At 31.2% G+C, this 23,206-nt stretch overlaps 1 protein-coding gene across 1 annotated transcript in view; it reads right to left on the minus strand.

The window, feature by feature from the left end:
* Nucleotides 1-23,206, minus strand: part of LOC135955691 (uncharacterized) — a 365,923-nt gene that overhangs the window by 180,602 nt on the left and 162,115 nt on the right. The window contains exons 5-6 of the mRNA XM_065506049.1: nt 16,519-16,623; nt 4,958-5,049 (exon numbers count right to left, since the gene is read on the minus strand). Coding sequence (XP_065362121.1) covers nt 4,958-5,049; nt 16,519-16,623 — 197 coding nt within the window. The remainder of the gene's footprint in view (nt 1-4,957; nt 5,050-16,518; nt 16,624-23,206) is intronic.

The raw sequence follows: 23,206 nt of genomic DNA on the forward strand, positions 1-23,206 counted from the left end.
TTTGGCCCAATCTAGCACAATCTGTGTTTAAAGGTTGTTCACCTAAATAAACATTTTAAAAGGCTAGCTCCCTGCTCTATTGATGTTTCAAGTTAAAAACAAGTAAGAGAGCTATATTCGGCTGCGGCGAATCTTATATATCCTTTACCAAATTATACTTAAAAATATATTTTTTTTTAAATATTTTTATTTAAACAAATTTTTTAAATTTTATTTTAATTTTTTTAAAAAAAAGTTTTTTCAAATTTTTTTTTTTTAAATTTCTTTAATTATTTTTTTTTTTGGAAAAAGAATTTATGACAAAAAAAAAATTTTTGATGAAAAAATAATTCGGGTTAAAAAATATTTTTTTCCGATTTTGACCCATTGTATGTCCAACTTACTATGGTCTTATATACGTCGTTGCAAAGGTCTTTGAAATATCTATCATTAGATATCCATATTATCTATATTAATGACTTAGTAATCCAGATATAGGTCAAAAATAGGTCAAAAATCGAGGTTGTCCTAGTTATTTCCTTATATCTCAGCCATTTGTGGACCGATTTTCTCGATTTTAAATAGCGACCGATCCGGAAGAATTTCGGAGATATTGATGTATGAATCGTGTATGTAAGTTATTTGGGGGCTTCGGAAAGTTGATTTCAACACACAGACGGACAGACGGATTCCGCTATCTATAACGATCCAGAATATATATACTTTATGGGGTCGCAAATGAAAAATGTGGAAATTACAAACGGAATGACAAACTTATATATACCCTTGCCACTCATTGTGAAGGGTATAAAAATCAGACTAGCAGTTTAGAAATTACGTTTATCTTGCGTTTGTGTAAATACTGATTTTTATGAGTTTCACGATACGTATGATTAATATGAATTTGTATGGAATTAATTAAATATTAAGTATACGTCACCATGATTAAGAATATTTTTGATTGCGATTTATATACACTTTATCAGGAGTGGAGTTTGTAATTTCCACATATTTCACTAGCGAACCCATAAAGTTTATATATTTTGGATCGTCATAGATAGCGGAGTCGATGTCCGTCTTTCCGTCCGTCTTTTATTAATAATGGTGGTTATACAAATCAAGAGAGTTTCAGAATAAGAACTAACCTAATGTGTATATTTTGCTATCAAATATTTTGAATAGGAAATATTGTTTTCCTGTAAAATTTTTATCTATTACAAATGAAATTAGCTCCTTCTCAAATCCTTATTGACATTCTAAAATGATTATTTGTCTAATTTAAAAGTATGCTTGATTTTTGTTACAAACTTTTAAACAAATAATACAAATTCCAAATTAAGATTTACTAAAAACAAACAAACAAATTAACTTAGCAAATAAAGATAAGAAAAATCAAATAAATGTATTTTTTCCATATAAGAAACCATAAAATAAACTAAAATACTAAAACTATACTCTACAGTTTAAGAATTTTGTTGTTATGTTTAGCAAATAGAATATTTATGATTATAAATTATTATTCATAAACAACATGACATATTTTTAAGAAAGCAAAAACAAAAGTTATAAAAAAATTAAATAGAAAAAATTGAAAACAAGGAAAAAATGAGAGTATTTAGATAATAATCATAGTTGTTAAATAAACTGAAAACTAAAACTAAACAAAACTATATACTATGTTAAATAAAATAAAAATAAAGTAAAATGTGTTAATTTAAAACACAAACTCTGACAATAATACACTTATTCATACAAAAAAACATACAAATAGTTTATAACATAAAAAGAATTTCATAGAAAACATACAAATAATACAAGCTTTATATAAAAAAACAAAACAAATTGAACACAATAAGTTGAGAAAGTGAGTTTGTCAAATGGACAACTTACATTTACTACAAAAAAACCGAGACAGCAAACGGAAACTAAACACTGGTATAGATATGTGCTTAGAAAATTCACTATACACATATAAAATGAGACTGATAGACAGCAGAGACACAGCAACAATGTGAAATGAAGTAAAGTAAATTTTTATAAACAAACTGTCAACGTCATATGTACAATATGTACAGCAAAATAAAAGTAAAGTAGAGTATTTATATGAAAACTCTTACATTCAAATATTTATGTATGTAATATATACAACATTTACCACAACCCATGCACATGCTTGTAACAGGAGCTGCAGCAATATTTATATGTATGACAGGAATTGCCACAAGAAGAGCACAAGAACAAGATATAGTTTTATAATAATAAAAACAACAGCAGGAATACACAGGATAACAGCAACAATAACAACAACATCAACAAAAAGACAATAAATGCAGAAAATCACATTTGAAAGAATTTGTTATAGGTAGGCTTTCATACTCTTTCCCAATATAAATTTAGAATACTATTCAAATTATTATATTTTCGTGGGATTTTACTCATTAACTGGTCATAGTCAATAAGTTGTAGTAAGCCGATCAGAGCTGAAGAATTTATCTCCTTGGATTGCATCCATAAGCTTTTAAAAGTCTAGCTTCTACTCTATCGATGTTTCATGTTTGAAAAAAATCAGACTAGCGGTATAGAAATTACTTTTATCTTCCGTTTGTGCAAATATTGATTTTATGAGTTTCACGATACGTATGATTAATATGAATTTGTATGGAATTAATTAAATATTAAGTATACGTTACAATGACTGTGATTTGTATACGCATCATCATGAGTGGAGTTCGTTATTGCGACCCCATAAAGTATTTTTATTTTGGATCGCGGACTCGATATATTCAGTCCGTCTTTTCGGTCGGTCTGTTGAAATTAACTTTCAGAAGCTTCGAAGTTTCGTTAACTTCTGCTAAAATATTCGTTTCAGTAATGTCTTCAGTTTCGTCTATTACCATGTCACCCTACGACACATTAGGACAATGTTATTCAAAGAAGATTCAGTAGAAAAGCTATGTTTTTATTAAAATATCCCTTTGAATACTCCCATTGCAAATATCTAAAAACTTTAAATATTATAATGCAAAATAACAACATCCTTTGAAAACCAGTGTCTTTAATATTGATCTCACCTACATACATATAAATACTTATGTAAATACATCTTCAAAGGAAAAATAATTTTATCATCAATCTTATCAAATGCAAAACACACACAGCTAGTAGGTTCATAGGTCGTTGCACGTTTTGATGATCGTCTATAAACATTTGCAATGCCTTTCTGTGTATAGTGAAATTTATATTTACATGCACAAATAGTAGTTTATTTAAATCTTAATAGAAATATATTACCAACGTGCATGTAGGTGAACCCAGCAAATTGTTTATAATAGGAAAGAAAAAAGACAGAAAGAACTTGAACTGGGCTTGAACCTTGAAGTAGAACTTGAACTGGGCTTGAACCTTGAAGTAGAACTGAACTAGAACTGAACTAGAACTGAACTAGAACTGAACTAGAACTGAACTAGAACTGAACTAGAACTGAACTAGAACTGAACTAGAACTGAACTAGAACTGAACTAGAACTGAACTAGAACTGAACTAGAACTGAACTAGAACTGAACTAGAACTGAACTAGAACTGAACTAGAACTGAACTAGAACTGAACTAGAACTGAACTAGAACTGAACTAGAACTGAACTAGAACTGAACTAGAACTGAACTAGAACTGAACTAGAACTGAACTAGAACTGAACTAGAACTGAACTAGAACTGAACTAGAACTGAACTAGAACTGAACTAGAACTGAACTAGAACTGAACTAGAACTGAACTAGAACTGAACTAGAACTGAACTAGAACTGAACTAGAACTGAACTAGAACTGAACTAGAACTGAACTAGAACTGAACTAGAACTGAACTAGAACTGAACTAGAACTGAACTAGAACTGAACTAGAACTGAACTAGAACTGAACTAGAACTGAACTAGAACTGAACTAGAACTGAACTAGAACTGAACTAGAACTGAACTAGAACTGAACTAGAACTGAACTAGAACTGAACTAGAACTGAACTAGAACTGAACTAGAACTGAACTAGAACTGAACTAGAACTGAACTAGAACTGAACTAGAACTGAACTAGAACTGAACTAGAACTGAACTAGAACTGAACTAGAACTGAACTAGAACTGAACTAGAACTGAACTAGAACTGAACTAGAACTGAACTAGAACTGAACTAGAACTGAACTAGAACTGAACTAGAACTGAACTAGAACTGAACTAGAACTGAACTAGAACTGAACTAGAACTGAACTAGAACTGAACTAGAACTGAACTAGAACTGAACTAGAACTGAACTAGAACTGAACTAGAACTGAACTAGAACTGAACTAGAACTGAACTAGAACTGAACTAGAACTGAACTAGAACTGAACTAGAACTGAACTAGAACTGAACTAGAACTGAACTAGAACTGAACTAGAACTGAACTAGAACTGAACTAGAACTGAACTAGAACTGAACTAGAACTGAACTAGAACTGAACTAGAACTGAACTAGAACTGAACTAGAACTGAACTAGGATTAAACTAGAGATTTGAAAAACACAGGTCCCATTCTATTTAAGCATTTTGAAACAACTTGTGTTTAAACATTTCGCTGGATTGCATTGTGCTTCAAACATCCCCAGCCACATTTGTTATTGTTGCTGTTGCTTTTTAGTCTATTATCTCCAAGAATTGTATAATATTTAGTATAAAATTGTTGTTGCTATTGTTGTTGTCCTTCCTGTAAATATATCGGTCGGTAAGACTTTGTCTACATTTCTACATACATAATTATTTAGAAAAGTGTTTGTATATCCAATGATACCAAACCGATGAATGCGTGCTTATGTATTTTCAAACTGCATATATCAGTGTGTATGTAAGTAAATATAATATGCATCTGTACATTGTTTCAATTCATTCAATATTGTATTATTGTAGATAGATTTTCTGTACAAAACATTTGTGCTTCAGTTTTGTTCTACTTTACCTGACAACAGCATCCGACTGACTTATAAATTTATATCTTATACTAAATTCAAATGGTTTTTCTTCTTGGATATTTCTGGGTGGATGGAAAACCTGTAACGAAAAGATGAAAAAACAATAAATATTTAGTTGAAGTTGCGAGGCAGAGATAGACAGAGTTTTGCAAAATGTTTAAGTTGCATAAAATTTTGTATAGTTATTGTTTTTTTTTTCTGTTCAACTATTAATACTTGTGGCAAATACTTTTATTCCGGCATACTGCTACAGTTAAACTTTTTAAAGAATTACCAAATAAAAAAGAAAGAAAGCCAACACAATTTTGTTGTTTCTGTTGTTACAGGAATATTATAATATTTTAAATGGAAAGAGCAGATGAAAAATAAATATCAAATATAAAAAAAAGTAAAAAAAAAAACAAAACAGCAGCAGCAGCAGCAGATAAAACCCAAAGAATATGCAATTCATTCATATAAATTGTTATTTTTCAATAACAAATGTTGTAGAAAGATAAGAAAGTGCAATTTATGAAATTTTAATAAATTTCTCTGTTTATTTACCAAATATTGTGCAAAGTTTTTGTTTTTTGTCTGTCTGTATTCAACATTACTTGTATTGTTGTTATTGTCTGAGTTAAAAGATAAAAGTGTGAAAAATTGCAGCAAAGTATTTTAAAAAAATTAAAAATTTGTTTAAAAAAAGTTTTTTTTTTACCATCAAATAATTGAAAAAGTAATAATACCGAAGGCAATAGCAGCTGCTGTCTATACATAAACTATCTACTTCATAGAGTATTGAGATTGAGTTGAAATTGTAGTAAGCATAACTATAAAACTAAAGATTAAAAACTAATTGCAATATTAAAGTTTACTCGGGACAATGATCTTTTAAATCAAATCAAATACAAATTTTTATTATTTTCTTGAAATTTTTAAAATAACTTACTTAAATTTTTTTAATTCCATGATTAAAGTTAAACTAAGACTATATAAAGAGCCACGATTGAAGCTAAACTAAGGCTATATAAAGAGTCACGATAGAAGCTAAACTAGGCAATATATAGAGAGCCACGATTAAAGCTAAACTAAGACTATATAAAGAGCCAGAATTAAATTTAAACTAAGACTATATTAAGATTGAGGAAAGATGAAAAAGAGCCAGGATAAAAAATTAAACTAAGACTATATAAAGAGCCGCGATTAAAGTTAAATTTGACTATATAAAGAGCCGCGATTAAAGTTAAATTTGACTATATAAAGAGCCACTATTGAAGTTAAACTAAGACTCTTTAAAGAGCCACGATTAATGTTAAACGAAGACTCTATAAAGAGCCACGATTAGAGTTAAACATAGATATAAATAGCCACGATTGAAGTTAATCTAAGACTATTTGTAGAGCCACAATTAAAGTTTAACTAAGAATATATAAAGAGCCACGATTAAAGTTAAAGTATGAATACATAAATTGAGGTTAAACTAGTCAATATATAAACAACCATTATTGAAGCTAAAATGAGCATAATATCCTTTTTCGTTTACAAAGTGGATTTCCATCACATACCTAATAATATGCTTCTAAAATATGTTTGCCTACACATTTTAAGATTTCGAATCAATGCTAAACTTAAGTGAGTTATTTCGGATTTAAGTCTGATAAAGGGCAACTTCGATGATGACATCTAGATTTATAATATTATCCTCATGTGGGTCACTGAATACCATAGCTGCTTGGGTCGTGGTCGTCGATGTACTATATAAAATTAAACATCATGAGCTATAATCAGAATTTTGTCGCATCTGTGGAGGTGTGTAAATAACTGAAAATATCTGAAAATTGCATTAGGCTCTGGATGCGGTGATTGACTACAAAAATTATTATTTTTTCTTGAACATGAAATATTAGATAAAAATACATATTCATGAATGTAGCTTTACTACATTTTAATCGTTTATTTCAAAAACCAGTCAAGCAACAAATTATTGATTTTAAGCGGGGCATTTTTTTAATTTTTTTTTACATTCAACGACCTTTACAAAACATTAAATGCCCAATAACTCAATTTTGCATTTTTTGTTGCTTGACTGGTTTTTGAAATAAACGATTCATTTGATCATATTATTCATATCCTAAAGATATTGTTGCCAATGACTTTCATCGATGAACTATTGTAAAAGCTTAGCAGCTTAACCCATTAACGCCCAAGAAGAAACTGCTTGTAAACTTTTTGTTTTTTTGTTAAATAGTTATTCATTAACAGTGTTGCCAGTTTAGCCTTTTTGAGGCTAAATTTAGCCTTTTTATTTACTCTTTAGCCTCGAAATTTTGGTTTTAGCTTCGTGGCTTTTTTCTAGCCTTTTCTTAATTTCAAAATAGCCTTTTTTGAAATTAAAAAAGGCTAAAAATTTCGAGACTAAAGAGTAAATAAAAAGGCTAAATTTATATTTGTGAACCATTTTCATTTTAATTCATTACTGATTTTCATTTAGCTTTTCAACATACTCAAGAATTGTGCAGTATTAAAAGAACAAATAACAATTGCCAATATCAAGTGGTTCAAAATGAAATAGAGTATTTTATATCTGAAAGCTTAAATGTCTAGCAAATTCTCTTTCAAGACAAAATTGTTATTACACATTATATTCATCATTTTATAATGGACAAGAGCCCCACAAACTCTTGAAGGCTTGTGATACTAGATGGCGATCAATAGCCGTTAGACGTCTTGTGGATCAATGCTTCGAGTTAAAACCCATTTTGTTTTAATTTCGTCAAACCAGCAATTCTAAAAAGCCAAACTTTTAAGTAATTAATACACTGATTATAATTTGGCGTACCATCTTTTTTTAAAACCAGTATTGCACAAAGTACAAAAAGTAAATAAATCATTTGCTGTTTTCTGATTTAAAATTCAAGGAATTTGATCCATTATCGTCGCCAATTGAAAATTGTTTAATGTTTTTGACACATTTTTCATACTAGTTTGATGAATGAGAGATAAAATAAAGAACGTTTTAATTAGTGAAGATTATGACAAAAATAATACGACAAATTAAACTAATTGAGCAATTGCGACAAAGATTACCATATGAAAACTCTACGCAAAATCAATTTTTTTCCCGTTGATAATAAAGTAGTAAAACCAAAAAAAATATATTATGTCATATTGATAGTGAAAAATTAAAGTGCTAATAAAATTACGAAGCTTAAGGCTCAGGGGCAGAATATATTAAACTACAAATGGACAAATATAGAACCAACAATGTCCATTTTCTGACATGGTTAATCTAATATTTAACTTTTTAGTACTTCCTTTAAGTAAAGCAGATGAATTTTATGAACATATTTTCTAATTTTTTATTTAAAAATAAATATAAACCCAAAATTCTTAATTTATAATATTTTAGCTTTTTTTTTGGCTTTTTTTCTAAAGCGGTTTAGCTTTTTCTGGCCTTTTTTTGAAGCCAATATAGCTTCTTTTTTCGCCAGCTCCTGGCAAAACTGATTAGAAGATAAGGTTTTATTAGACTGTCCCCAATTGGGGTCAATAGGCGATACTAGTAATAAATTTAACAATTTTGCATGGTTTTTATCGTCTTCATTATGGTGCACGGAAAGATTTTTAGAGGTCAAAATGTTTTTTTGCCACTTCCGGAAGCTGTTATTTACACAATTATTTATTAATTATTTACATAAGCGCTTATTATGATGCATATGATATATTAGTTATGCCACCTGATCCAGATATGCCACCAACAGATGCGACGAAGGTAATGAAGACGATTTATTATGTTCAAATATGCCAAATGCTGATTGAGATACAAAGCAACTAGTACATTACGAGACAATATTACGAAAAATTTCCACTTGAACCGATAAAAGTGAAATGAAAAACAACCCAAAGCGGAATATGATTATCGCTTTGAAACAAGTAATTGAATAACAATAGTACATTGGAATGATAAAAACGTTACATTACAACAAATTTTGATTTGATACATTCCTTGGGAAAAGTAAAACGGAGGGTTCAGGTTCGAAAGCAAAAGGTGGACTTCAGTATACGAAGACTATTTGGCAATCGGTCTTTACAGAGTATCCATAAGATGAAAAAAGTCGTGATGGGCAATATTCATATATATTTTCGACATGGAAGCATTACTAAACTTCTCGATGTTTTATTTATTTGTTATGTAAATAATGGACCAACTATCATTCAGACGGAATATTGTGCGGTCCTATTTGCTTTCAACAACATCAAAACGGCGTCAAACGTCATCCGAATAGTTGGCACAGTTCGTAAATATAGCGGCCACAATCCGGAACGGATAATTAATCAACTGCGATGTGTTATTTTACCATTGTAAGTAAAGTATGTATAAAAACGCTTAGGGTTTGAAAAACTTCTTTGGGTAATTTCACACCTAGTATGACCATTGTTCCCAAGTGAGAACACCTATTTTTCTTCAAAGTGAATTAAAAATTTTAATATTTTTTTATAATTCCTTTTATTTAGACGTTAATGAACAGTGTTGCCAGGAGCTGGCGAAAAAAGAAGCTATATTGGCTTCAAAAAAAGGCCAGAAAAAGCTAAACCGCTTTAGAAAAAAAGCCAAAAAAAAAGCTAAAATATTATAAATTAAGAATTTTGGGTTTATATTTATTTTTAAATAAAAAATTAGAAAATATGTTCATAAAATTCATCTGCTTTACTTAAAGGAAGTACTAAAAAGTTAAATATTAGATTAACCATGTCAGAAAATGGACATTGTTGGTTCTATATTTGTCCATTTGTAGTTTAATATATTCTGCCCCTGAGCCTTAAGCTTCGTAATTTTATTAGCACTTTAATTTTTCACTATCAATATGACATAATATATTTTTTTTGGTTTTACTACTTTATTATCAACGGGAAAAAAATTGATTTTGCGTAGAGTTTTCATATGGTAATCTTTGTCGCAATTGCTCAATTAGTTTAATTTGTCGTATTATTTTTGTCATAATCTTCACTAATTAAAACGTTCTTTATTTTATCTCTCATTCATCAAACTAGTATGAAAAATGTGTCAAAAACATTAAACAATTTTCAATTGGCGACGATAATGGATCAAATTCCTTGAATTTTAAATCAGAAAACAGCAAATGATTTATTTACTTTTTGTACTTTGTGCAATACTGGTTGATCGCTATCGAGTATCACAAGCCTTCAAGAGTTTGTGGGGCTCATGTGTAATAACAATTTTGTCTTGAAAGAGAATTTGCTAGACATTTAAGCTTTCAGATATAAAATACTCTATTTCATTTTGAACCACTTGATATTGTCAATTGTTATTTGTTCTTTTAATACTGTACAATTCTTGAGTATGTTGAAAAGCTAAATGAATATAATATAGTAATGAATTAAAATGAAAATGGTTCACAAATATAAATTTAGCCTTTTTATTTACTCTTTAGTCTCGAAATTTTTAGCCTTTTTTAATTTCAAAAAAGGCTATTTTGAAATTAAGAAAAGGCTAGAAAAAAGCCACGAAGCTAAAACCAAAATTTCGAGGCTAAAGAGTAAATAAAAAGGCTAAATTTAGCCTCAAAAAGGCTAAACTGGCAACACTGCTTCTAATAAACATATTCACTTTTGTTAAAATAAATGGTGTTACACGCTTCTTTACTCCCTTCACAAAATATTTTATAAGTTTATAGAATTGTAAAACACGTGTACTAAAAAAAATTACAAAAATAGATTTGACAAAATAGACCCAATCGAAATACGAAATTAAAAACACTAAAAATTGCACTTGTTTTTTATTATTTCCGATTATAAACTCAATTGAGCCTAAAGAAGTTATATGTATGTTTACTTTAAGAAAATAACTGTTTAAGTCAGAGTTATCTGACTATGAATAGGTGTACTCATATGGGGACAGTGGGCGGTAATGGGTTAATCTTAGGTACATGAAACTACATTGAAGATCTTGTTATCTCTGCGACTAGGAGGGAAGTCTTGACGATATTTGAAAGCAGGCTGTAGGCTCTAGGTAGTGTAAACAAAGGAGGTTTATTAACAACCCAAATAAGGTTATTTCGCTATCATTTAACAGAATTTAAGTTCCGAGAATAATTGACTTTGAATGGCTTAATATTCAAGGGTTAAGTCATTTGACCTAGAATATTAATGAATGACATTTTTGGGAAATCATTGCTGCTGAAAATAATTGTCAAATAATTGAGCAAAAAAAAATTTTTCTTTTAAAGTTTCAATAATTTATATTTTTGAGAGATTTTTGGAAGTAGGCCTTATATGGGGGCTATGACCAATTATGGACCGATCACCATGAAATTAGGTCGTGTGATTTATGTAAATACGAAAGTTATTTATGTTGAATTTTGTGTGTTTACCAACATTTTTAAGCGATTTATGCACGTTAAAGTGATTTTCGGAAGCGAGTCTATATGGGAGCTATGACTAATTATGGACCGATCGTAACAAAATTTGGTGACATGAATTTTGTGTGTATAAAAACTATTTGGAGCGGAATTTGTGGAGATACATATATAAATTAAACAATTATGACCGATAAAGTCCAATTTCGGGAGGACATTTGTATGGGGGCTAGGTGAAATAATGGACCGCTTTCAGCCAGTTTCAATAGGCTTGGTCCTTGAGCCGAAAAAATAATATGTATCAAATTTCATCGAAATATCTTCAAAATTGCGACCTGTACTCTACGCACAAGGTTTACATGGACAGCCAGCCAGCCAGCCGACCAGACGGACGGACGGACATCGCTTAATCGACTCAGAAAGTGATTCTAAGTCGATCGGTATACTTTAAGGTGGGTGTTAGACTCATATTTTTAGGCGTTACAAACATCTGCACAAACGCATTATACCCTCCCCACTATGGTGGTGTAGGGTATAATTACGACACCTATTGTAAATTGGACAAATCTATTGTTTTATTGTTACAGTATTAATCTGTTATGGTAAAATATTGTTAGAAAGCTGCATTAGTGATTTCAATTTGACGGTCTGTAATGGCTGCTTGCAATATTCATTATGTTTATAATCATGTCCAGTTTAGATAGATAATTTTGTATTTGCAATTAAAAGAATATGGTTTATTTAAAGTTAATAAACCACCTTTTTTTAAAGGTAAAAACGTGAAAGTATAATGCAAGATGTTATTCCGAATTCTACTCCTAAAAATATCCATCCCCAGAATCCACTTTTCCTAATAATATTTTTCATATATTTTTTCGCCAACTAAGAGGAGTAACACTCGACTACAATATATCGCTGGCTTGGTTGTCGACCTGGTGGATTACAAGCGGATTTTCAAAATCTAGTATTATTATCTTTGTATTTTGAAGTATTTATACCTGATAATGATTAGTGGTTTGATCAAGCTTAGTGACATGACAGTGCTGATCAAGATTCGCACACTGAGGAACGAAGAGTGTTAATAGTGATACCAAAGATCTTTTAGCGAATACATAGATCATTTTCATTTATTTTTATATATATTTTGAGGAATTTAACCTTTATGTGCTCGGGATTGTAAAATAACGTTGGCGGTCGGAAGTCTATATTTGTAGCAAATATGTATTTGTATGAAAAACTATGTCAAGATATGAAAAAAAACATTAGTACGCACTACCGAGTGTCATTTCAATAGCCAGGGGAGTTGGAGCATTGCCTAATACCCTTGGATTTTTAGAGTGCTGTTCAATTGGTGGCATGAAGAGATGTTCTGCAAGGCTTCGCGGGAACTTTCGTCTTTTGTCTGTATAACGAATACGTCTGGAGCACTTATATCTAGCATGTTAAAAAAAATTTCCGAAGGCCAGCACAAAGCTTTGCTTTTAGTTGAATATGCGAAAGCATTTTTTTTCATCGCATCTAAGCCTCCTTTGGCTGCGTTGTAGTCAAGGATATATTTTGGCTTGTTTTTCTTCCGGTGTAGTGGAAAGTAGTGTAACTGCTTTCCCCTTTTTCGTCACGCAGGACACCAAAGCAAACTTTGATTCAAGATAAACTGTAGACTCCTATGCTCTTTTGCGGCCTGCTTTCATTTTACGAAGAAGACGGAGATTTTTGGACATCAAATGCCTATCCAGATTCAATGATGTGAAAAAATTGCCACAGATTATGGTTTTTCCTCGCTTTTCCCAAAGGTAGACCAGTCTTTGCACGACACTCTCTCCTAAATTGAAGGAGATATTGTCGTGCACATCTTGCATTTGAGCTCATTCCTGTATAGATATCGCTGTTGAGAGGATATAATGACTTTGCATCGCATGCGAATCAGACTTTTATGCCATACTTTGCTTGAATGGGATGTACTGCATAAATCTAGTTCTTCCCGATGGTTGATAGTAGCGGTGAAGATTGTTGTTCATTAGAGCCAATAATGCAAAAATTGGAGCAGCCTTATCGTTAACTAGTCAAGCAGCTCTAGTATGTTCATTTTGGCATTACGATAATAACAAACTGCTTCCGTACTTCAAAATACATCTGTAGCTTCATCGTTTTATTTGTAAATGTATGCCCAAAATAAAAGCCCAATGAATGCTCTCAATTCAATATTTGTCAACTTATTCCACACCCTCTCCTTTGAGATGCGGTTTAGTTCATTCCACATTTTGCGTTAGTATCAATCCGAACTTGTTCGAGCATCAACATCAAATCAAATGTGGCTGACTCGATGAGCCCTTTCGTTGCACGAGATGGGCCAACAGTGCTACGAAACACATTATGAGCACCGATTCGAATTGCTTGATTAGGTAGATTGGAAAGCCTGAAAGTATTGTATTTTAAACCAACTCGCCAAGACAATGTTCAAAAGCTGCCTCCTAATAATAAAAGACATGCCGCTTTCCAAACAATTTGAGTTCAGTAAAAGAGTGATGTGAATTTCCATACATTTTATATTGTATCTACATTTGTAGACTACCGGCCAGGAGATGGTCATTTTCAAAAGTAGGGCCTGGGTCAAAAGTGCTTAGAATTGATTTCTAGGAAGCTACTGAAAATTTCGAACCCTGTTGTTGTGGAAATTTTTTTTTTTTATTCAAGTTTTTCTGCAAAAATGCTACAAATGTAGACCACCAAGCACATAAAGGTTAATGATGATGCCTTATACTCTTATGGGGTGAGATTAAGCGTCCTCGTATCTTAAGCTAAATTTCCATTTGATGTTGATGCGCAAACCAGTTTATTTTGGTCTTAATTATGAGAGGAATAGTCCAAACTAATGGGTTGGGTATTTGGCAGACAGTGTTGCTCGGATGAATCAAAACCCGTTTTCAGCAACCTGGATGGGTATGAGGAAATGCACCTGAATAAAAGTTCGAGGTTAAGATTGGGGAGTTTGCAGTATATAGGGGTGTTCTTTTTATAAGTATAGAACATCCGATAGGGATAACTATAAAACTGTATGTCTTACTAATGAAGTATGTTTGACATTTTTTCAGTATTCTTTGGAAAATCACCATGCAAAAACTTTATTTCCAAAATTCAACAGAGCGTTCGCCAAACATCTAGAGCCCTTTTATAGTCAAATCATCTTCAGCGATGAGGCTCATTTCTGGCTTAACATGTTTGTAAACCAACAGAATTGTGTTTTTTGGAGAGAGCTCTATCTGCATGAGACTCTTAAGCCTCCATTACATCCAAAAAAAATTACGAAGGCCAACATTACCGTGAATGGCGAACGCTACAGGCAAATGATTCTTGATATATCTTGTCATTCTAAATCATTTGGAAGAGAAGAGGTTCCAACAAAATGTTGAACCAAACGTTTGGTGATCGAATTATCTCAAGAAATGGGCCTATGAATTTTTCATAAGATTTGACATCTTTGGACTAATTTTTATGGCGATATGTCAAATCTCTGGTCTGCGCTTATAAACCAGCAATGATTGATCATTTAGAGGCAAAAGTTCGAAGCACTATTGACAAAATAAATGGTGCAAAATTGGACCGACAGAATGGCGTTCATAAGCCGCCACTTAAGACTCTTAAGACTCCATTACATCCAAAAAAATTACGAAGGCCAACATTACCGTGAATGGCGAACGCTACAGGCAAATGATTCTTGATATATCTTGTCATTCTAAATCATTTGGAAGAGAAGAGGTTCCAACAAAATGTTGAACCAAACGTTTGGTGATCGAATTATCTCAAGAAATGGGCCTATGAATTTTTCATAAGATTTGACACCTTTGGACTAATTTTTATGGCGATATGTCAAATCTCTGGTCTGCGCTTATAAACCAGCAATGATTGATCATTTAGAGGCAAAAGTTCGAAGCACTACTGACAAAATAAATGGTGCAAAATTGGACCGACAGAATGGCGCACAGTGGTATGAGAATAAAAAAGAGAAAAATACATCTGTAACTTCTAAACCCTAACGCCGATTTGAATGAAATTTCACATGCGCAAAGAGGAAGTGCAGTCGAGTTTAATTTTTGAACTTGGACCTCATGACCCTACCAGGAGTGGGACCAGGGGTTCCCAAAGTAGGACACCTCGGGTATGTTCAATTTTTAAAATGATTCATTCAAATCGGCGTAAGGGTTTAGAAGTTACAGATTTATTTCCCTCTTTTTTTATTCTCATACCACTGTTTGGCGTTCATAAGACGCATTCCCGAACGTCATATATCATGAGATTTGTGAGTTAATAAAGCCAAAACGTTGGTCATTCCATTTCATTCAATTTGTTTTGTTTTATTTAAAAAATACGCTTTACTATGAGATTAGTAAAGTAGTTTTTGGCTTAATATTATAACAAATTAAAATGAAGTTCATTCGTTATTCAATATACAATTTGTCACAAAATCTTCAAAATTGCATAAAGTTACTAGTGAATTGAACAACATGCGATATAAAAACTGAAAAGCTTTCAATTATTTTCTTATTAAACGAAATTTAATCTTACCAACGTTATGAACCATACAAAATTCTTGAGAAAAGCCCGTTAAAGCAAAGAAAATTGCAACAAAAATCGTACAATTACATTCCCCCCCCCCTTTTAAAACGAATATTGCAATTTAAACTCAATATTATTGTGAAATTAACAATAAATATATTAAAAAGAAATTCACCATAAACAACAATAACAAACATCTCCAGAGAACCACATGATGATGAAACTGAAACCCGTATCCATAAATGATTATTTACTGGCAAACACTACACTACACTTCAAATGTACATGCTCGTAACCTTTATATAACAACTGCAACAAATGCTTTTATGTAATCAAACAAAAAAAAATAAGTAGTAAAAACGGGAAAGGGGGGAGATAATAAAACAACAAAAAACTGTAAATCAAAAAACAATAACAACGAAAATACAACAACATAACAAAATGTCAATGAGCATGTTTATGCACTTTTCCATTCAACTTTTTACAGCGAGTTTCATTCGCATTGGTTCTGGGTTTTCTGCTGCATTGTTTTCTTCTCTCCTGACCTGGGTCCTTAACATTCTACATTAATTTGATGGTGAGTTTAAATGTGTATTTGTGTGTGTGTGCGAATGTGTTTGTTGTACTCTTGTACTTACCTTAACCGATGCTGTCACCGTTGATGTTTCACTGAAATATAACTGTGGTCCTGTGGCTTTCCCACACCATGATCCACCAGTGAATGGTCGTCCCAATTCGCTGAGCTGTAAATTAAGTTGAAGGGTAAAACAAATAAAATGAGTCAGTCAGTGAATGAGAGCAGGAAAGAAACGTTTTTCTCATAATATTAAAACATTTTATAGAGATTTTTTTTTTTTTCGTAATACAAATAAATGTGTTATAAATGTGTATTAGGGTGTTGCTTATTTTGTAGTTTATTAATTGACGATGATCGAGAAATATTTTCCTTGATCTAATAACCAAATGCTGAACACTTGGGAAAAATCGGCTAATGTTAAGAGGTTGTTTGTTTTATTTCATGTTTCGAGTTTTGGATCAAAGTTGAAATTTTATCCCAAACAACTTAATTGATAATTGGTTTTTTATTTTATTTACACATAGATGTTTAGATATAAAATATATAAAAACTTCAGACATCGATAACCCATTTCAATCTATCTATAATGGGGCATTTCATGTCAACTAACTTTTGGAATCGATGTCTTCCGATCGGGATAAAATTTGCACCAAAGTTAGTTCATTAGATAGTAACTCAGACACAATTTTTCAACAAGATCGGTCACGAACTCTCTGAGTTAGAGGGGGTCAAAATTTGACATTTTGTCCAAGTAGGTGTTTTTGCTTATCCATGTAACTTATTACCTATTGTTCTTAGCAAAATGTGCCACAAATAGTTTAGATAGATTTTCTTCAATCTTTCGAAAAAAATATTAAAAAAAAAATTTTAAAATTTTTCTTCCGAAATTAAAAGCTTTTTTGGCTTTTTTTTAAAATGGGCCCTTTTTTTTCTTCAAATAAAAATGAGATATTTTCCTTGAAGACCTATTTCTCTTAGTGGGATATATAAAACTGAAATGGTCCATGTATGTAATGCCATCAAGTTAGAACGGCTGGAGCGATTTGGCTGATTTTTTTTTTTTTTTTGATTTGATTCGAAATTTTCAAGAGTTGTTTTGTAAAGAAAAAAATTTAAAAATTTGTTTTTTGAGTTCCGTCAACTGTAATAAAAAACAAGTAAGAAAGTATGGTCGGTCAAGCCCGACCATATAATACCCTACACTAAGTTAAAATTTAAATAATTTATATTTTTGAGTGATTTTCGGAAGTGGGTCTTATATGGGGGCTATGACCAGTTATGGACCGATCACCCTTAAATTAGGTCGTGTGATTTATGTCTATATTAAAGTTTACCATGTTGAATTTTGTGAGTATACCAACATGTTTAAGCAATTTATGCACGTTAAAGTGATTTTCGGAAGCGGGTCTATGTGGGAGCTATGACTAATTATGGACCGATCGTAACAAAATTTGGTGACATGAATTTTGTATATATAAGACTTATTTGGAGTGAAATTTGTGTAGAAAACATATATAAATTAAACATTATGACCGATAAAGTACAATTTCGGAAGGACATTTCTATGGAGGCTAGGTGAAATAATGGACCGATTTCAGCCAGTTCCAATAGCTTTGGTCCTTGGGCCGAAAAAATAGTATGTACCAAATTTGATCGAAATATCTTCAAAATTGCGACCTGTACTCTGCGCACAAGGTTTACGTGGACAGCCAGCCAGCCGACCAGACGGACGGACATCGTTTAATCGACTCAGAAAGTGATTCTAAGTCGATCTGTATACTTTAAGGTGGGTGTTAGACTAATATTTTTGGGCGTTATAAACATTTGCACAAACGCATAATACAATCATCAATATAAGAAATAAATCTGGCATTTCTAAAATGCTAATCAGATCGGGATGAAATTTGACTTTTGCGTATCCAAGGAGTATTCGAGTTTAAGTTATTAAAATGGATCCTACAAATACTCCAGGGGCGGCGCTATGGGGGCTCAAATTAAGGTACCTTCGACATGTAAATTTTTAAACACGTGCCATTTTTTTGATTCCAAAGATTTTTATATTTTTGGAAAGCCTTCGGCTAGGTCTTGAAAAAACATGCTTGCCTGTGCTATTTATCTCTTACAATTTCTGAGTTATAGGCATTTGAAAATTGAAATTTCAAAATTAGGCCATATCTTGGTCCTCTTTTTTAAAAATATAGGGCGTACTTTTGGATCGAATGGACTTTTTTGTTAGTTAGACAACTAAATTACAAATAATACGCAAAAGATTTCAGAGCAATATGAATTAGGGATCCAAAAATAAAAGATTTTCAATTTAAAAATTCAAAAATATTAGATTTTTGCTGTTTTTTGGGCGAAAAGGTGACTTAACTCTTTTTTAATTAAAAAAAAACGTTTTTTAAGGACATATAACAATTTTATGTTTTTCTATAAGGTATCTTTAAGAAGAATATTTCGGTATAAAAAAACATGTCCTATTTTTCGAATGTGTCACACCGACGGCCTTCGGAATTTGACCTATTTTTTTATCAAAATTTCAAATTTGGGAAATTTGGGATGAAAAAACCTAAAGCAGATTTGGAAACCTTGATGTGTTCCCTATTTATCCCCAAAGTATTTTCCCAGCCCCGAAGGAAATGTGGACCCTACGGCTAAAATTGTAAAAAATATAATTTTTGGCATTTTTGCTCCAATTTTTAGGAATTGCGGGATTCCCTTTGACCTTTTCACAAGTTTTTTTACATTTTTTTATTTAGAATGATAAATTTAAAAAACTTTGAAAATTTCATTGAGTTTCGTTAATAAATAAAGATTTTATTACATATTACATATTCATTGAGTTTCTAAAACTAAAATTTATATCAAAATTTTAATAGGATTGCAAATATTAGGAACAATTTGATCCATATTTTTTCCAAGCAATATTTTTTTGTATAGATAGGTTAACTTTTGATCTTACAAAAAAAATTTCAAGTCAATATCTCAATTAGATTCAAAAATATGCCACTTTAAAACTCCGTCCTTCGAAAATATTGCACTTTTTCATACTAAAATTTTTTTTATAAATTTTCTTAATATTTTATTCAACACAAATCGTTGGTTTTGACCAGGGTTTAATATTCAGCACCAAAATAAATAGTCTAATGTAACGACTGAACTGAAAAAAGTTTAAGTCTTCAATTTCAACAATTTGCTTACTGAAAACAGTTGACTGTGCACACAAATTACAACAGCAATCAGCAAATTTTTTCCAGCAGCCAAACGAATCAGCAGCCGCCGTGTTTCAGTTTTCAACTCTACCGAACTGATTATACGACTTCAGCAGCAAAAACATTTCTGTGTGTGCTGCTTACGCATTGTCAGTTTCGAATTTTGTTTTTCGTACTACGCAGCGTAACAAAAACTGCTAGCTCGACTGAATAGTACGACTGGCTAGTTTGGCTGGTTGTTTAAAATGTGTGCATAACAACACACACTTTATGAAGCTAGATTGAATCGTATGAAAAATTGCAATATTTTTGAAGGACGGAGTTTTAAAGTGGCATATTTTTGAATCTAATTGAGATATTGACTTGAAATTTTTTTTGTCCAAAAAATTAATCTATCTAAACAAAAAAGTATAGCTCGGAATAAATGTGGATCAAATTGTTCCTAATATTTGCAATCCTATTAAAATTTTGATATAAATTTTAGTTTTAGAAACTCAATGAATATGTAATATGTAATAAAATCTTTATTTATTAACGAAACTCAATGAAAAAACTTGTCAAAAGATCAAAGGAAAATCCCAAAAATGGTATTTTTTACAATTTTGTCTACATTTTGTCACATTTCCTTCGGGGCTGGGAAAATACTTTGAAATTTTGATAAAAAAATAGGTCAATTTCCAAAGGGCGTAGGGCCGACATGTTCGAAAAATAGGACATGTTTTTTATAGCAAAATGTTCTCCGTAAAGAAACTTTATGGAAAAACATAAAATTGTTATATGTTCTTAAAGAAAGTTGTTTTTTAATAAAAAAAGAGTTATGAATGAATTTTTAAATTGAAAATCTGTTATTTTTGGATTCGTAATTGACATTGCTCTGAAATCTCTTGTATGTTGTTGGTAATTTAGTTGTCTAACTAACAAAACAAAAAATCGAGTCCATTCGAAAAAATATAAAATTCTTTGAAATCGGATGGGCAACAAAAAAATGGCACTTGTTTAAAAATTTTACATGTCTAAGGTACCTTACTTTGAGCCCCCATATCGCCGCCCTTGGATTATTTGTAGGGACCATTTTAATAACTTAAACTCAACTGCTCCATGGCTACACCTAACTCAAATTTTATCCCGATCGGACCAGCCGTTTAGAAATGCCAGATTTATTTCCCAGAAATTTCGATTCTGCCCCACTGTGCGGTCTGTAACGAAAGACTTCAACATACATCATGTTTTTAATCATTTCGAGTGCTCGAAACATCTATTTATCAACAATTTTGTTAACATGCTTTTATTATCATTATTTGTAAGTGTAATAGCATGAACTGTAAAGCTACTAAACGCTGTAGAAATGAGCATTCTAGTTTTGTCCGTTAGATAATTTATGAAACTACTGGAATATGGCACTGTGAATACAAATAGTAAAAACAAGTTCCAATAGTCAGCGTATTGTAAGCGCTGTAAGACTTAACATACAACTGTATTGCCAGTGTGTGTATTAAAAGAGAGTGACTATTTCAATTGTTGAAAAAATTTAAACAAATAACGAGTTATTACTAATTTTAAACTTATGATCGCTTTTATTTGCAATTAAAAGAATACGGTTTTTTAAAAGAAATAAACTACAGTTTTTTAAAAGATAAAAACTTAACAACATAAACATTTATGGGAAAATAAAATACAAAAACTATTTATAATTCGATTTTTTTCAACATTTAATTTTAAATTTTATTGACCCAAAACCCGAAACATTAAATAAACGTTTGCCGATTTTGCTCAAATTTTAAGCATATGATTTTTGGAGACATTGGAAGCATCAAAATTCCCAAAAGTGTAAAATAAGGATCACTCTAGTGTCCTTGCATGTGTGTGTGTTATGTGCAACATTTTTGGAAAGATATTTTTTTATTTCTTTCTACTCGTACATACATACATATATAATAACATTTTTTGTTTGTTTATTTATTATTAAATATTTTATGATGAGTTGAGGTATATAATATAAAATTTAAACTCATTTTATGCTGTTCGTTTGTTTGTTTCCTCTACTCATTGTTGTTTTTTTTTCACTCTTCTCATTTTATAACAGCAATTTACTGGCATAACAGGATGTTTATAAAGGATGCAACATTATATAGAATGTACATAATTATAAGTACATACCATAAATGTATTATGTATAAATTTACATTCATACATCGTAGTAAATATAACTGAATATATGGAAAATAATGATATGTTGTAAAATTTATATAATTATTTCTCTACAAGGGTTATATATACTGTTAAAAACAAATTTAAATTGCTACATATTATGGTCAGCTTTTTTACAGCTGTTTATGACCCAAAATTCCTACCGCAAGCTGTTTAATTTTTGTTTCATCCAGCCAAAGGAAATTTGATAATTTAACAACGTTGTGTAATTTTCACTTAAAATAGTATAAAAACAAGTAAGAAAGTATGGACGGTCAAGCCCGACCATATAATACCCTACACCAAGTAAATGAGTAAAAATATTTTTCTTTTAAAATATCAATAATTTATATTCATGAGTGATTTTCGGAAGTGGGCCTTATATGGGAGCTATGACCAATTATGGACCGATCACCTTGAAATTAGGTCGTGTGATTTATGTCTATATTAAATTTAACTATGTTGAATTTTGTGTGTATACCAACATTTTTAAGCGATTTATGCACGTTAAAGTGATTTTCGGAAGCGGGTCTATATGGGAGCTATGACTAATTATGGACCGATCATAACAAAATTTGGTGACATGAATTTTGTGTACATAAAACTTATTTGGAGCTAAATTTGTGTAGATACATAGATAAATTAAATATTTATGACCGATAAAGTCCAATTTCGAGGGGACTTTGTATGGGGGCTAGGTGAAATAATGGACCGATTTCAGCCAGTTTCAATAGGCTTGGTCCTTGGGCCGAAAAAGTAATATATACCAAATTTGATCGAAATATCTTCAAAATTGCGACCTGTACTCTGCGCACAAGGTTTACATGGACAGCCGGACATCGTTTAATCGACTCAGAAAGTGATTCTAAGTCGATCGGTATACTTTAAGGTGGGTGTTAGACTAATATACCCTACCCACTATGGTGGTGTAGGGTATAACAATTCAGATTTTTTAAATTTGTTAAATTGTATAAGTGGCAAAACGAATTCTGCTGTTGGCTACAACACAATTTATCATCAGTTATCGTTTGATACAGTTCAAACATGTAAAGTTTAATAAGAAGACATCTTTTTTGTACTCTTGTAGTTGAGCCCTAGAAACCTTAGAAATATCCTTTTACACAAAATGAGCAGAACCAGGAATTAACTCTTATAATTTATGAACAAGTTTTGGTCATTCCACAATAAACTTTATAATATTGGGATACATTTTTATAACCTGCACCACCATAGTGCACATGTTTGTAACGCCCAAAAATATTAGTCTAACACCCACCTTAAAGTATACCGATCGATTTAGAATCACTTTCTGAGTCGATTAAACGATGTCCGTCCGTCCGTCCGTCTGGT

Source organism: Calliphora vicina, chromosome 3 (genome assembly GCF_958450345.1).
Source record: "Calliphora vicina chromosome 3, idCalVici1.1, whole genome shotgun sequence".
In the NCBI taxonomy this organism is placed as follows: domain Eukaryota; kingdom Metazoa; phylum Arthropoda; class Insecta; order Diptera; family Calliphoridae; genus Calliphora; species Calliphora vicina.